This window comes from Pan paniscus, chromosome 16 (genome assembly GCF_029289425.2).
Source record: "Pan paniscus chromosome 16, NHGRI_mPanPan1-v2.0_pri, whole genome shotgun sequence".
NCBI lineage: Eukaryota > Metazoa > Chordata > Mammalia > Primates > Hominidae > Pan > Pan paniscus.
Window position 1 is genome coordinate 69,377,242 of NC_073265.2, and position 16,282 is coordinate 69,393,523.

Consider the following 16,282-nt stretch of genomic DNA (forward strand, 5'->3'; position numbering starts at 1 on the left):
TTTAGTTTGGAAAATACAATTAAATGAATGTGTGGCAGTGTTATACTGTTCTCTTTTACTATTTTGGCTGGTTCAGTCTATATACTACTCTCTAAGAAAACTGGGGCTGCTGGTTTGAGGGGCATCTCTTTCTTTTGTGTTTTGACTCATTATCTGAGAGACTGTGTCCATCTTGCCTGGCAGTTCTCCTTTCTTCTTCCCCATGTATGCAATAGTCACATTCAGTTGCTCGTATTCACAGCATGGTATCTATCATGTCTTGCCCATGCTCTTCATATCCCCATTATGAAGCTCAAAGTGATCTAGGAAGACTTTAAAATTTGTATGAAGGCTTTCATAGTAGGGAGAGAGAATGCGGAGTAGGCCATTTTGGAGGCTATTAAATAATCTCTGCTTAATTAGTTGTATTCTAGCAGTGTGTGGAAATAACATGGTAACAAGGAAGGATCTCTGGAAAGATAAGCCTAATGAAGAGCAGTGTGTCATTCTGCCTGTGAGATGATTTACCAGTGAAACTTCATTGCACATGGTGTTCACATGATGGTAACAGATACATCTGCCAATCCTAGTTTAAGTTGGCTAAATTTTTAATTTAGGCCGGGCACAGTGGCTTGTGCCTATAATCCCTACCTACTTGAGAGGCTAAGGCAGGAGGATCGCTTGAGTCTGGGAGTTTGAGACTAGCCTGGACAACAAAAAATTAGCCAGGTGAGGCGGCACATACCTGTAGTCACAACTACTCAGGAAGCTGACGTGGGAGGATTGCGTGAGCCCAGGAATTCAGGCTGCAGTGAGCTATGATCGTGCCACTGCACTCCAGCCTGGGTGGGCACCAGAGCAAATCCCCCACCCCCGGTCTCAAGAATTAAATAAACAAATTTAAATAAGCTAGGTAGTTCCTCTTGCTTTTTTTCATACCCAGCAAATACTTGAACCAGTTTGCTTGTTTGTGTAGATTTTGCTGTAACAAAAGAATATTCTGTGTGGTCAACGTAAATATTCTAGTCCCATCTAGCATATTGTGATAAATTCATAAATGTTTTAAATGAATAATTCTTATTTCTTAGTTACATCAGAAAATTTAAGGAAGGGCAGAAATGAGGAATCTTTTTAAAGAAATAAGGGAAAGACTGGGCGCGGTGGCTCACGCCTGTAATCCCAGCACTTTGGGAGGCTGAAGCGGGTGGATCACGAGGTCAGGAGATCGAGACGATCCTGGCTAACACGGTGAAACCCTGTCTCTACTAAAAATACAAAAAATTAGCTGGGCGTGGTGGTGGGCATCTGTAGTCCTAGCTACTGGGGAGGCTGAGGCAGGAGAATGGCATGAACCTGGGAGGCGGAGCTTGCGGTGAGCCGAGATGGCGCCACTGCACTCCAGTCTGGGCGACAGAGCAAGACTCTGTCTCAAAAAAAAAAAAAAAAAAAAAAAAATTTCAGAATGTTGGCAGTGAAAAAAATGTATAAAGCTTAAGAATACAATAGTACTTACAGAAGTTTGACAAAGAATAAAGGTCATAGATTGGTGAACTATCATAATACATAGGAAGTGTTTTTATACCATTTATTTATAAAAGTGTTTTTATTTCCATTTGTGGTGTATGGAAAGCAATACCGTTTTCTCCACTTAGCCCTGAGTATATCACTTCAAAAGGTGGTCCTGATGCCATATTAGGAGAAATTGTATAGGCCCCATTTTTCATACATGATTTGAATGACTTTTAGGTTAAACCAGTATTAACTTGTAAGTACCTTTAAAAAACTTAGCATTCATAATATCAGCAGCAAATCTTTGATAAATTAGGTATAAGTTTCATCTCAGTTTTAAGAGAGGAGGATTAGGTTCCGGTATGTAAAATCTCTTAACAACCTAGTTTTAAAAAAATTTTAACATATTATTGAATTAAGAATACCCTTTTTATTATAAACATACACAAATATAAACATGTATGTTTGTATATATGTACGTGTATATTCTGTATGTGCACACACTCATATACACTTACATGCAATTGCGATTTCCCTATTGATCAAATTCAAATAACTTTTTTTCCATTTATTTAATAGATGGATGAAAAGAGACAGAGAGAAAAAGTCTCTTTGAGTCAGTCATATGGTCATAAGAGCTGGAACTGGAATCCAGGGACCTAACTTATAGAGGCCAGTATTCTTATGATTAGACAGTCGTGGAGCTTGTTGGACTAGGATGTGGATATGTGTATTCCTGTTAACACATACGTCTCCCTCAGTTCTCAGGGTAGGATCAACTGGTTTAGCAAACTACCCAGGTATCAGTTTTCTTCTTCCTCACTCCATATGCTTCCCTCAAGGGAAATTTTATGTAGATAGGAAAACCATCCCAAATGGAAGAAGGTATATGAGTAGCAGCTATATGTCTAAGCCAGAAGTTTGTAACATTTTGTAATTGGAACATTCAGAACAACTTTTTCTCTACAGGTATTCTGCTTATAATTAGGATATGCTGCCACCAAGTGGGTGGTACTGCTTTCATATTGGCCACATGGCTCTGAAGAATTTTTATGTTTCGTTGAGAATTTAGCATATTGAAGCTTGTTTCTTAGTTGTTCTTTTTGATTTAAAAATACAGCAGTACCTTACTTATATAGTGTCACTCAGGAGTATAAGTCAAATTTCCAGTTCACAAATGCTAGCTTTTAAAAGAACTACTTTAAGCATTTTGGTACACTCTAAAACTATTGAAGAATATGCTTAAATTTGGTCAACCTCTTAGTCCCTCAGATCTTGGGTCATAGTAGAAAAATACTGAATTTGGATTCATAAGTTCTATTTTCCTATCTTGATATGCCTGCTTAACTTCACTGAGCCTTACTTTCATTACTCTTAAAAGAGAATAAGAATGTCCCTCTTACAGGGTATTAAAAGATACTGAGATAATGGAGGTTGGATGAGCTTTGTAAGCTGCAGAAGATATTCTTTATATTGCCCAAGTGATTTGGGAGTTGTAGGAGGCCTAGAGTAAGAGAGAATTTTGAAGCTTTCCAACACTCGAATGATGTCATATGTTAAGATGGTAAGGTCTACATCACTGAAGCATTCTAGGAAAGATGAGTTGATGTTAGAGACCATATAGAGAGAGGAATGCTGTGCTTAGTGACAGGATGAACTAGAATTCTCAGGCTCTTTCCTACTTTCGTATAAAGGTTTCTGACTTTATACGAAGTTGAATTGTCAAATCATTGGTTCAGAAAAATCAGAGGGGGACAGTCTCTTTGGACTGATTTAGGAAAGCTGTATGGGTTTAAAAAGTCAGGCATTTCTTCTGATTCTAAACAATGAGTGAGAATAGCCAAAGGTATCTTGAAAAATAACAAAGTTGGAGGACTAACAGTTCCTGGCTTCAAAATTGAGTACAAGCTACAGTAATCAAGACTATGTTGTACCGGCATGAGGATAGTCATAAAGGTAAGTGGAATAAAAAATTGAGAGTCCAGAAATAAACTGTTATTATATTTATGGGCCATTGACTTTCAACAATGGTGCCAAAATCATTTGATGGGAAAAGAATAATCTTTTAAACAAATGATGCAGGAACAACTTCATATCCACATTCGAAAGAATGAATTGGACTCCTATGTCATACCATATGCAAAAATTGACCCGAAATACATCAAAGACCTAAAACGAATATAAGAGAACTATAAAACTCTTAAAGCAGGTATAAATTTTTGTGATCTTGGTTTAGGCAGTGGTTTCTTAGATGTGACACCTTAACCACAAGCAACCAAAGAAAATATAGATAAATTGAGCTACATCAAAATAAAGATTTTTGCTTAAAAGAGTGGAAAAACAGCCAGGCGCAATGACTTATGCCTGTAATCCCAGCACTTTGGGAGGCCAAGGTGGGCAGATCACTTGAGCTCAAGAGTTTGAAACCAGCCTGGGCAACATGGCAAAACCCCATCTGTACAAAAAATAGCCGAGTGTGGTGGTGCACCCTTGTAGTCCCAGCTACTGGGTAGGGAGGCTGAGGTGGGAGGATCACTTGAGCTTGGGATGTTGAGGCTGCAGTGAGCCATTAACGCACCACTGCACTTCAGCCTGGGTCACAGAACAAGACCCTCTCTCAAAAAATAAAAGAGTGGAAAACCAGCCTACAGAATGAGAGAAAAAATACTTTCAAATCATATATGTGATAAGGATATATAAATAATTACAATTCAACAATAGAAAACCCATTTTAAAAATAAGCGAAGGATTTGAGTAGACATTTCTCCAGAAAAGATATACAAGTTTCCAGTAAACACATGAAAAGATGCTCAACAGGGCCGGGTGCGGTGGTTCACATCCGTAATCCCAGCACTTTGGGAGGTGGGATCACCTGAAGTCAGGAGTTGGAGACCAGCCTGGCCAACATGGTGAAACCCCATCTCTACTAAAAATACGAAAATTAGCTGGGTGTGATGGCATGCGCCTGTAGTCTCAGATACTTGTGAGGCTGAGGCAGAGGAGAATTGCTTGAACTTGGGAGGTGGAGGTTGCAGTGAGCTGAGATTGTGCCACTGCACTCCAGCCTGGGCAAAAGAGCAAAACATCTCAAAAAAAAAAAAACAAAAAACCATGCTCAACATCATTAGATATGAGGGAAATGGAAGTCATGGGACACCACTTCATACCCACTAGGATGGCTCTAATCAATAACAAAGTATTGTCAAGGATGTAGAAAAATTGGAGCCCTCCTGCCTTGGTGGGGGTGTAATATGGTGCCAGATACTCTGGAAAACAATCTCCTAGCTCCACAAAAAATTAAAAATAATTGTCATATGACCCAGCATTTTTCTCCTGATTGCCAGGAGAATTGAAAACATATGTCCACACAAAAACGTGTACACGAGTGTTCGTAGCAGCATTATCTATATTAAAAAATAGAAACTACTCAGATGGCTGTAAATAGATCATTGGATAAAAAAAATGTGGTATATCCGTACAGTAGAATATTCAGTCACAAAGAGGAAGGAAATTCTGATACATGCCACAGTATGAGTGATCCTTGAAAAAATGCTGAATAAAAGAAGTTAGGTACAAAAGGCTACATGTTGTATGATTTTATTTATATAGAATGTCTAAAATAGGCTGGTCATACAGAAAGATTAGTGGTTGCCAGAAACCGTGGGAAGTGGGGAGTAATTGCTAATGAGTACAAAGTTTTCCCTTAATGTGACTTAAATGTTCTGAAAGTAGGTAGTGGTAATAGTTTTATAACCTTGTGAATATAATAAAAACCACTGAATTGTATACTTTAAAGAGTGAATTTTATGGTATGTGAAATCTCCCCACCACCCCAAGACAGTGAAGAGGGCTTTTGCTGGAGGATAACTTGTGAGTGCAAACGCATACAGGTAGGAAAAATGAAATTTGAGAAAGAGTGAAAAGACTGTTTGCTGAAGTGATCAGTTCAGGCAGTTATATGTTGAAACTAAAGCTAGAAAGGTTGTTTGGAAGTTGATAAGGTATTCCTTGGTCTTAAAACTCACATAAAAACTGAGGAAACAGGATGATTTCTGGGAATCATAGACTTTTAAAATTAATAGTACTATATCATCTTGTCCGTGAATTCATTTGGTGACTGTTGAAATTCAGGTTGTCAGCTATTAGTTTCAAGTAAGCTGAGGTTACCTTAGCCTCATGGGTATATAAGCGACATTTATTGGTCCCACATTTGAGCTATAGCATATAAGCTTTTAGATAGCCTTCTGATCCTTCACTTAAAAGACTGCATTTGCCTCAGTTAAAAAGAAACCATTGGCCTTCTTTGGGGCTTTAGGGTTAGTACTGTGAAATGTCTTTTGAGATATGCAGTAGCGTTTGTATGCATAGAAGATAGATGTATTTTCACTCTTCTCCCTTTCCAGATCCCATTCAAATTTGTGTCTCAGTAGTTAGACCAGTTTTGTTAAAAACTATAATCTTGTGATAATGTTACTGCCATTAAATGGGTTTTTTTGAATTTTTCTGGAGAACAGGTTAGATATTATGGCTTACAGGTTTGAAAACCAATAAATACTGTAGGTTCATTTCTGATTGCAAGTTAAGCGGTTTTTGAGTCTATATGCATAGCCAGATAGGCTTATCTGATACTGTTCTAGGAGCTGGAGATAAACAGTAAACAAGACATTCAGCCCCTGCCCTCTTGGAGCTTACATTCTAGGGATATTTATTCATTGAAAATAAAAGGTTTGATGTGTCTATATTGTTTCAAAAATAATATGTTCACAGTATTATTAATAGAACTGTCTCCTGTCTGGTTTCAGCATGTCTGAGTGGAGTAACATGCTATAGAGTTTGTCATTAGCACATATTTACTTGTTTGTGGTATTCTGCCTTTTGTCATCTTTTGTTAAAATATGAGATAATGATGGTAGCATAAGCAGGTTAGAATCACAGCAGATGTTTGAGCATGTATTACAATGTGTAGTTCACTGTGATAGGACTGGAGGTTCAGATGGGGAATAAGGTAACCATCCTTCTCAATGGCCTTACGGAGTAGTTGGGGAAATGAGGCACATAAATAAAATAGGTAAGTAATTCAGTTCAACAGATACTTATTGTCGAATGTCTGCTATGTGGTTGGAGACCCTGGGATAGGCACTGATAATGGGATAAATAGGACCAATGTCTCCCCTCAAAGAATTCAAAGTTAAACCAGGTTAAGCCAATGAGGGAATTTTAATATGAAAAGTGCTATACATAGGGTTTCCCACCCCAAGGTTGTTGGAGAGGCAGTGGAGGAAGAGCTGATTATATAAGCTTAAACAAGAAAAACAAGTTAGAGTTAGCCTGATAAAAAGAGGGACAGGAGGGGCATAGAAAGAGTATTTTGTGTGGAAACTACAACTTATACAAGAGCCCAGAGGCAAAAGAGAGTTTGATATGTCCAGGGAAACTGCAAGTCCTTCAGTATGGCTGAATCATGGAGTACTGTTGAGGAATAGTGAGAGATGAGGCTAGAGAAAGAAGGATGAAGAAAATCATGAAGGACCTCTGGGCTTTATCCTGGGGGGTAGTTGGGAGCCATTGAGGAATTCTAAACATCAGAGGGAACACCATTAGATTTTCACTTAAGGCAGATGATTGGATGCAATGTGTGAAGCATGGATTGAAGAGGGAACTCGTGAGGTGCCCAGTATTTGGAAAAGGTGTTAAGGAAAATTAGAGTGAGAAGCTACAGAGAATTGAGACAAGGAAAGGGTATTTGACCTTGGTCTTGAAAAAGAAGAGGACCTAGATCAAATGGGGAAAAAGGAAACCCTTTGGAATAGATTCTAAGAAGTGTGAGCAAAGGTACGTGGCATATTCCCAGTGTAGATTAATGGAGCAGTGGATCCCTGGGGAAAGTCTAGTTGGGGATAAAACTGGAGAGGTTAAGAATTTGATCCATGGCAAATTCCACCATTTTAGAGCAAAATGTCACGTCTGCAAGGTCATATTATATGATTCTGACTCTGGCGACAGCATTCATGAGGGCTAGAGTGGTTAGCAACTGGAGGGAGGCATGTTAAGATTTCAGAGTAGTAATTTAACCCGAATCTTGGTAAATCTGGCTTTGGTTTCCATACATAAATGCATCAACTTATTATCTTACAACATTTTAAAGCTTCTTTGCTTCAATTTGCCTTATTTCTAACATTTAAAGTGCTTTTATGTGAAACATTCTGGGAACTTTAAACATACTTAATATTCCACAGAATCTTGGTTTCACCTTTTCCCTCCTCGTTCTCTGAGAGACCTATGTCATTCTGACCCCGAACAATATTAAGAACTATGCATATGGCTTTTGTCTTGCACACTCGCTTAGAATATTCAAGTAGTATTTGTTTATGTGCCTTTTATTGATTAAATTTGTAGTTACTAGAAAAATTAGAAAGTACAGTTAAAACCTAAAGAAGAAAGTCTATAAAACCACTAACATATCATTACATATTCTAGATTATTTTCTACATGCATATATACATACATTTAACAAAAAGGGGTCATATTTTTGTAAACAACTTTGTAATTTAATGACTAGTTTTCTGTGCTAATAAATTCCTCAGTATCCTCTGAATAATAGACTAGGGAGGGTGGGATGAAGAATAGCAAAATCTTACAGAATAATTAAATTTTGCCACCTTCGTATTTTTGTCAGCTTCAGTATCAGACACGGCACAGCAGCCATCTGAAGAGCAAAGCAAGTCTCTTGAAAAACCGAAACAAAAAAAGAATCGCTGTTTCATGTGCAGGAAGAAAGTGGGACTTACTGGTAAGGACCAAATCAAATGTTTAAAATTAAAATGATGTTTTATAATAATGCATAGCTTACTATTATTGACTTCAATTAAGATTGTTCCTGTTGCCTTGAGAGTTAATATTGGATATACTTCACCTTCTGAATTTTCTTAAGGAAATAAAAATAGCTTTGATTATACACCTAAAAGTGAAATGAATAGCTTTTTTAAAAAAAGTTTTATTTCAGTTGAATTTAGAAGTATTAGGCAAATAAGGTTAGTGTGCCAGATTCTGTGAAAGGTCAAAGATGTGTCTCCTGCTTTTAAGGAGAGAATATTTTGAAGTACTTGGTAAACTGGAAGTACTTTCTATATATAAAATAGGGCTAATCATACGTTGTTGTGTGGGTTCAGCGAGTTAAGACATGTAAGCAGTTAGCCCAGTGCTGCCACACAGTAAGTAATTAATATATGTTGGCTACTGTAACATAGCTATCAGATGCAGATGGTGGTGGGAGGGAGAAAGAAATGTTCAAAAGCATTTAGCAAAGAAAGTACATGAAGTGCAGTCAGATTGCTCTGGGAATTCAGGGATGAGAGTAACTAATTTACATTTTAAAATGGTGGTTCTTAGAGGCCCAGCAAGGAAAGGACCATGAAGGCAGAATGTTTCAGTGTGTCTTGAACAGTGAGTAGGACTTATAACTGATGGAAATAGGGGCATTTCAGGCAGAAAGAATAACTTGAAGAAAATGAATAGGGCATGTGCAGGGACCATGAATAGGGGAATGTCGCTGTATAGCACATAATACGTGAACAAGAGTGTTGTGTACTGCAGTCCAACAGGAATAAAGAAATAAGACTAAAAACATATACAGTTGACTCTTGAACAACATGGGACTGTAGGGGTCCACTTAGAGTTTTTTCTAATACATTGGAAAATTTTTTGGAGATTTGTAGCAATTGGAAAAAACTCACAGATGAACTGTATAGCCTAGAAATATATTTTTTTAATTAAGAAGAGTTAGGCATGTCTTGAATGTGTAAAACGTGTAGATACTTGTGTATTTTATCATTTACGACCACAGAATATGCACAAATCTATTATAAAAATTAAAATTTTACCAAAACTTGCCTATACAATATGCAGATCATACATGAAGCCATTCATAGTCAAGAGAAATGTAAACAAATGTAAAGATGCAGTATTAAGTGATAGTGGCAAAAAGTTACTGTAGTATGTACTGTACTTCTCTAATAATTTCATAGCCACCTCCTATTGCTATTGCAGTGAGTTCAGGTGCTGCAAGTATCCACTTAAAATGCCACGCATTTTAATTGGCACTGATCACCTCTGTTTCAGCAGTTTGTCTCTGTAGTAAATTGCCTACCACAGTAAAAGGTAATCTCTGTGGTTCTCATGTATTTTTCATCGTGTTTAATGCAATACTGTAAACTTTGAATAATACCATAAGACTCGTATAAAGTGATATCACTAGCACTAGTGATACTGGAAGTGCTCCCAAGAAAAAGAGAAAAGTCTGACATTACAAGAAAAAGTTGAATTGCTTGGTATGTACCATAGATTAATGTCTGCAGCTGCTATTCTGCCATTTCAAGAAAAATGAATGATGTCTGCCATTTCAGGATAAATGAATTCAGTGTAAGGACTATTGTTATTTAAAAAAAAAAATGAAATTTGTGAAGCCATCTCTGCAGCTATGCCAGCAGGCACAAAAACTTTGTACTTTTTTATGAAATACCTTTTTATTTTGTATTGACAATGCAGCTTTTATGTGGGTGCAGGATTGCTATAAAAAAAGCATACTATGATTCAAGAAAAAAGTGAAGTCATTATATCACAGCTTTTAGATTCTAAAGCTGGAGACTTTAATGCCAGCAAAGGATGGTTTGATTTTTTTTTTTTTTTTGAAATGGAGTCTTGCTCTGTCATCCAGACTGGAGTACAGTGGCACTATCTCGGCTCACTGTAACCTCCGCCTCCTGGGTTCAAGCAATTCTCCTGCCCCAGCCTCCCAAGTAGTTGTGATTACAGGTGTGTGCCACCACGCCCGGCTAATTTTTGTATTTCTTTAGTAGAGACGGGGTTTCACCACGTTGGCCAGGCTGGTCTCAAACTCCTGACCTCAGGTGATCCACCCACCTCAGCCTCCCAAAGTGCTGGGATTATAGACTGGAACCGCCACACCTGGCCGGTTTGGTAATTTTAGAAAAAGGTTTGGCTTAAAAAAAGTCAAAATAACAGGAGAAACAGCTTCTGCCAGAAAAGAGGCAGTAGGTTCCCAAACTATTAAGAAAGTTCCCAAACTATATTAAGTTGTTGGAGAAAGAGTATCTGCCTGAACAAGTTTTTAATGCAGACAGAAGTGCCCTATTCTGGAAGAAAAAGGTCACAAAGATCTAAGGAAGAAAAGTGAATACTAGGACTTAAGACAGGAAGAGATCGTCTAACTTTACTGTTTTGCGCAAATGCAGTTGGGTTTATGATCAGAACTGCCGTTACCTATAAAGCTGCTAACCCGAGTCTTGAAGGGAAAAAGATAAACACCAGCTGCCAATCTTTTGGTTGTACAACAGGAACGCCTAAACAATATGAACCCTTTTTCGTGATTGGTTACATAAATGCTTTGTCCCTGAAATCAGAAAGTACCTTGCTAGTAAGAGACTGCCTTTTAAAGTTGTTGGGTTTTTTTTTTTTTTTTTGAGATGGAGTTTCACTCTTTTCGCCTAGGCTGGAGTGCAGTGGCGCACTCTCCACTCACTGCAACCTCCTCCTCCTGGGTTCTAGCGATTCTCCTGCCTCAGCCTCCCTAGTAGCTGGGATTACAGGCATACTCCACCATGCCCAACTAATTTCTTTGTATCTTTAGTAGAGACGGGGTTTCGCCCTGTTGGCCACGCTGGTCCCAAACTCCTGATCGCAGGTGATCCATCCACCTCAGCCTCCCAAAGTGCTGGGATTACAGGCATGAGCCACAGCTCCTGGCCTAAAGTTGTTTTGATATTGGACAATGCCCCTGGCCACCCAGAACCTCATGAGTTCAGCACTGAAGGCGTCGAAGTGATAAATGCTTGCCCCCAGAAAAGCATCTCTAATTCAGCCTCTAGGTCAGGGGTCGTAAAGACCTTTCAGGCTCATTACACATGGTACTCTATGGAAAAGATTGTCAGTGCTATGGAAGAGAACCCCAATAGAGGGAACATCATACCATTGAAGATACCATTATTGTTTAGAAAAAAGATGTGAAAGCTCTCAAGCCTGAAACAACAAATTTTTGCAGGAGAAAACTGTCCAGATGTGCGTGACTTCACAGGATGGAAATCATGATAGAGATTGTGGATATGGCAAGAAAGGTTGGGGGTTAAGGATTTCAAGATAGGGATCTTGGAGATACTCAGGAGCTAATAGACACCAAATCAGAAGAATTAACAGAAGATGACTTGATGGAGATGACTGCTTCCAAACCACTGGCAGACAGTGAGGAAGAAGACATAGAAAAAGAGAAAAAGCAGTGCCAGAAAACAGATTGACACTAGACAGTCTGACAGAAGGGGTCTGATTATTCAAGACTGCTTTTCACTTCGTTTGCAACGTGGACCGTTCGGTGATACGAGAACTGAAACTAAAGCAAATGGTGGAAGAAGGATTGGTACCATATGGAAACAATTTAGAGAACAAAAAAGCAGAAAAGTCAGAAATTACATTGTATTTCCATAAAGTTACACCAAATATGCCTGCCTCTCCAGCCTCCCCTTTTACCTTCTCCACCTCTGCCAACCCTGAGACAGCAAGACCAACCCCTCTTCTACCTTTTCAATGTAAAGACAAGGATGAAGACTTTTATGATGATCGACTTTCACTTAATGAATAGTAAATATATTTTCTCTTCCTTGTGATTTTCTGAATAACATTTCCTTTTCTCTAGCTTACTTTATTATAAGAATACATTATATATTAATAATATACAAACATACAACACAAAATATGTGTTAGTCGACTATGTTACCAGTAAAGCTTCTGGTTAATAAGCTATTAATAGCTCAAATTTTGAGGGAACATAAAATTATACATGGATTTTTGACTTGTAGAGGGGTCTGCATGCCTAAATCTGGCATCCTTCAAGGGTCAGCTGTACTGTGGTTAGTTGGAAAGTAGTTGCAGCTATAGATAGTCAAAATGTATTGTTTACCATGTGCCAGGCACTGTGCTGAACACTGCATAAAAATTGGACTTACAGAAAAGAATAGATAAGATTTTGAGCAGAGCTTTGCTTTAAGAAGATTATTTCTGGTTAAGGAATGGTTTGGAGATGAAAAAGAAAGGAAGTTAGAGTTTAATATCAAAGATGCTTCAAGATCAGGTATGGTGGCTCACACCTATAATCCCAGCACTTGGGAGGCCAAGGTGGGAGGATTGCTTCAGGCCTGGAATTCGGGACCAGCCTGGGCAACATAATGAGACCTCATCTTTAAAAGAGAAAATTTAAAAAGATGTTTCAGATTTGCCCATACCTTAGCACATGTACATTTAAAGAATATAAACATGGCCCAGTGCAGTGTCTCACACCTGTATTCCCAGCACTGGGAGGCCAAGGTGGGAGGATCACCTGAGGCCAGGAGTTCAAGACCAACCTGGACTACATAGTGCGACTCAGTCTGTACAAAAAAATTTAAAAAATTAGCTGATCATGATGGCATGTGCCTGTAGTCCCAGCTACTCAGAAGGCTGAGATGGGAGGATTGCTTGAGCCCAGGAGGTCAAGGCTGCAGTGAGCTATGATTGCGCCACTTCATACCAGCCTGAGTGACAGTGAGACCCTGTGTCAAAAAAAAAAAAAAAGACATTTTAAAATATACATATTTAATATTAAAGATAGCCTTTCTAGGGCTGGGCATGGTGGCTCATGCCTGTAGTCCCAGCACTTCGGGAGGCCAAGGCAGGCGGATCACAAGGTCAGGAGATCTAGACCATCCTGGCCAACATGGTGAAACCCAGTCTCTACTAAAAATACAAAAATTAGCTGGGTGTGATGGCGTGCACCTGTAATCCCAGCTACTTGGGAGGCTGAGGCAGGAGAATGGCTTGAACCCGGGAGGCGGAGATTGTGGTGAGCCGAGATCATGCCACTGCACTCCAGCCTGGTGACAAAGTGAGACTCCGTCTCAAAAAAAAAAAAGAAAAAAAGATAGCCTTTCTAAATCTCACAAACCCTCAGACTTCAAGATTAGAAGGGTGAGATTTAGTAATTTTCATCTTGTCCAGTCTGTCTATAAAATGTGTATGTGCTGTTTGCTTCATTTTTCATTCATTATTATGAAGTTACAAATATGTCTTTGAAGTTAAAAATGTGGCAATGGAGGTTAACATCAAATATTAATGTTTAAAATATTGATTCCTATGCTCCATTTCCAACAATTGTATCATACCATAAAATTCTAATTTGGGGGAGCAGGACCAGTTTTATATAAAGACTGGCTGCACCCATTACATCTCGATTTTGGTTTTCACTCCAGGCATTTTCTTAAAATTAAGTAGCATTTATTGTGTGTTTTACCATATGTTCAGAATTAAATTCATTCCTCATTTAATCCTTACTTACTATTATTCCAAAATTACAGATGCAGAAACTCAAGCTCAGAGAGGCTAATTTGCCTTCATTAGTAAGTAGATTCACACTGAGGCAGGCAGGCTCTAGATCCCGTGCTCTTTACCTCTCAACTGCAGTACAGTTCACATCTCCATTGGAGGTTAGCAGAGAAAAGCAAATATCGAAGCTGTGTTCTTCGTTAACAGTTCTTTCAGAGGTATTATTTGATCTTTCTTAAATAAATGCCAAGACTGCCTTCTGACAGTAGGCTTATTCTCACATCATAGTGTTTGGATTTGAAAAATGTTTTACATTTTCAACCTAGCAACTGTGTTTTTGTTAAGAAGTAATTGTTGCCGTATCACAGGTGAAGAAACAAGCTCAGAGGACTTGCTGTAGGGCAAACCTGCGTTTGTAGATAGGAATAAGAAATGAAGCTCTCAGGTAGTGAATAAGAATGTAGTTTGTGAGACAGTGTATTTAGAATGATTCTTTAGTTTACATTGCTGCCCTAAATATATTGTGCTGTTCAGTATTAATTATGCCAAAGACCTTAATATTTCATCCTTCAACTCATGTATGTGTATTACTCCATTTCCAGGGTTTGAATGCCGGTGTGGAAATGTTTACTGTGGTGTACACCGTTACTCAGATGTACACAATTGCTCTTACAATTACAAAGCCGATGCTGCTGAGAAAATCAGAAAAGAAAATCCAGTAGTTGTTGGCGAAAAGATCCAAAAGATTTGAACTCCTGCTGGAATACAAAATTCTTGAGCATCTGCAAACTAAAAATTGACTTGAGGTTTTTTTTTTCCTAGTCATTGGGAATGTAGAGCAGTGTATCTTGCATGTCATCGGAAGAATAGATTTTTGTTTCGGTTTTGTTTTGGTTTTGTTTTGAAAATGACTCTGAACATTTATTTCCATTGCAATTTCTGTGGCTGAGAAGACTTAAACTTTACAAGTATTATCCTTTTAAGATCATTTTAATTTTAGTTGAGTGCAGAGGGCTTTTATAACAAACGTGCAGAAATTTTGGAGGGCTGTGATTTTTCCAGTATTAAACATGCATGCATTAATCTTGCAGTTTATTTTCTCATTGTGTATGTATATATCGCTTTTCTCTGCAGCACGATTTCTCTTTTGATAATGCCCTTTAGGGCACAACTAGTTATCAGTAACTGAATGTATCTTAATCATTATGGCTGCTTCTGTTTTTTCATTAACAAAGGTTATTCATATGTTAGCATATAGTTTCTTTGCACCCACTATTTATGTCTGAATCATTTGTCACAAGAGAGTATGTGCTGATGAGATTGTAAGTTTGTGTGTTTAAACTTTTTTTTGAGCGAGGGAAGAAAAAGCTGTATGCATTTCATTGCTGTCTACAGGTTTCTTTCAGATTATGTTCATGGGTTTGTGTGTATACAATATGAAGAATGATCTGAAGTAATTGTGCTGTATTTATGTTTATTCACCAGTCTTTGATTAAATAAAAAGGAAAACCAGAATGCTCCCTTGTATTACTTTTTCTCTTATTCTTTCTGGTGGTTAATTTTATTTTTTGGTCTTTTAGTTTTCTACTTTACTAATTTTGTAAGAGAACTACCATTATTTGTCTTGCATCTATTTGTGACTAAGCTTATGATCATGAATTGTAATTTTGTATTTCTCTGAGTTGAAGACCTGAGCATTTCTTCAAAGGCAAGCACTCCTCTCTGTTACTTAAATGTATTTTTTAGTCCTTGTCTGATTCCCTTTTCTACACTGTCACACTCAATTAACATCTAATAGAAGCTTTTTCTTGTAGGATTGGAGAAATTTTAAGAGTATAATTCAAACTGCAGGGCAATTGTAGAATTGCGGAGTAGAAAGACCCTTGAAAGATCATTTGTCCTGTGGTTTTCAAATGTGTTTGGTAGCCGAACGTTTTTAAACATGAAATGTCATATAAAACAGATGAAGGCAATAATTTTACAATATAAATTTCTCAGTTTAAAATTATTACTTGCATGTTCTATTTAAATAAAGGATGGTTTAATTATCAAAATCTGTAAATTGATCACATTAACAGATTATAAAGAGAATAAACCGTTACGACTGTCTTAATAGATTCAGGTAGAGTAATAGAATTTAACAGCCATTCGTGATAAGAAAAATTAAACTTGACAAATTAAGACTAGAAAGGAGTTTCCTTAAGCTGATAGTTCTATGTGAAATCAACTAGCCAAACAAAACCAAGCATCAGCTAAAAAGAGGAAACTTACTTCCTTTTAAAGTCAGAAACAAAGATGACTGCCCACTGTTACTGCTTACTATTCAAAATTGTGTTGGAGATTATAATCAGTGGAGCAAGACAAGACAGAAAAATGATAAGAAAAGAGGTAGCACTCATTATTTGCACATTGTTTTTATAGAAAAATCATT

At 37.8% G+C, this 16,282-nt stretch overlaps 1 protein-coding gene across 15 annotated transcripts in view; it reads left to right on the plus strand.

The window, feature by feature from the left end:
* Window positions 1–15,366, plus strand: part of ZFAND6 (zinc finger AN1-type containing 6) — an 85,813-nt gene extending 70,447 nt beyond the window's left edge. For all 15 annotated transcript variants that reach the window (XM_034939264.3, XM_034939263.3, XM_034939265.3 and 12 more), the window contains 2 exons: window positions 8,165–8,278; window positions 14,454–15,366. In XM_034939264.3, the coding sequence (XP_034795155.1) occupies window positions 8,165–8,278; window positions 14,454–14,602 (263 nt within the window). In that variant the 3' untranslated portion in view covers window positions 14,603–15,366. The remainder of the gene's footprint in view (window positions 1–8,164; window positions 8,279–14,453) is intronic.
* Window positions 15,367–16,282: the final 916 nt, after the last annotated feature.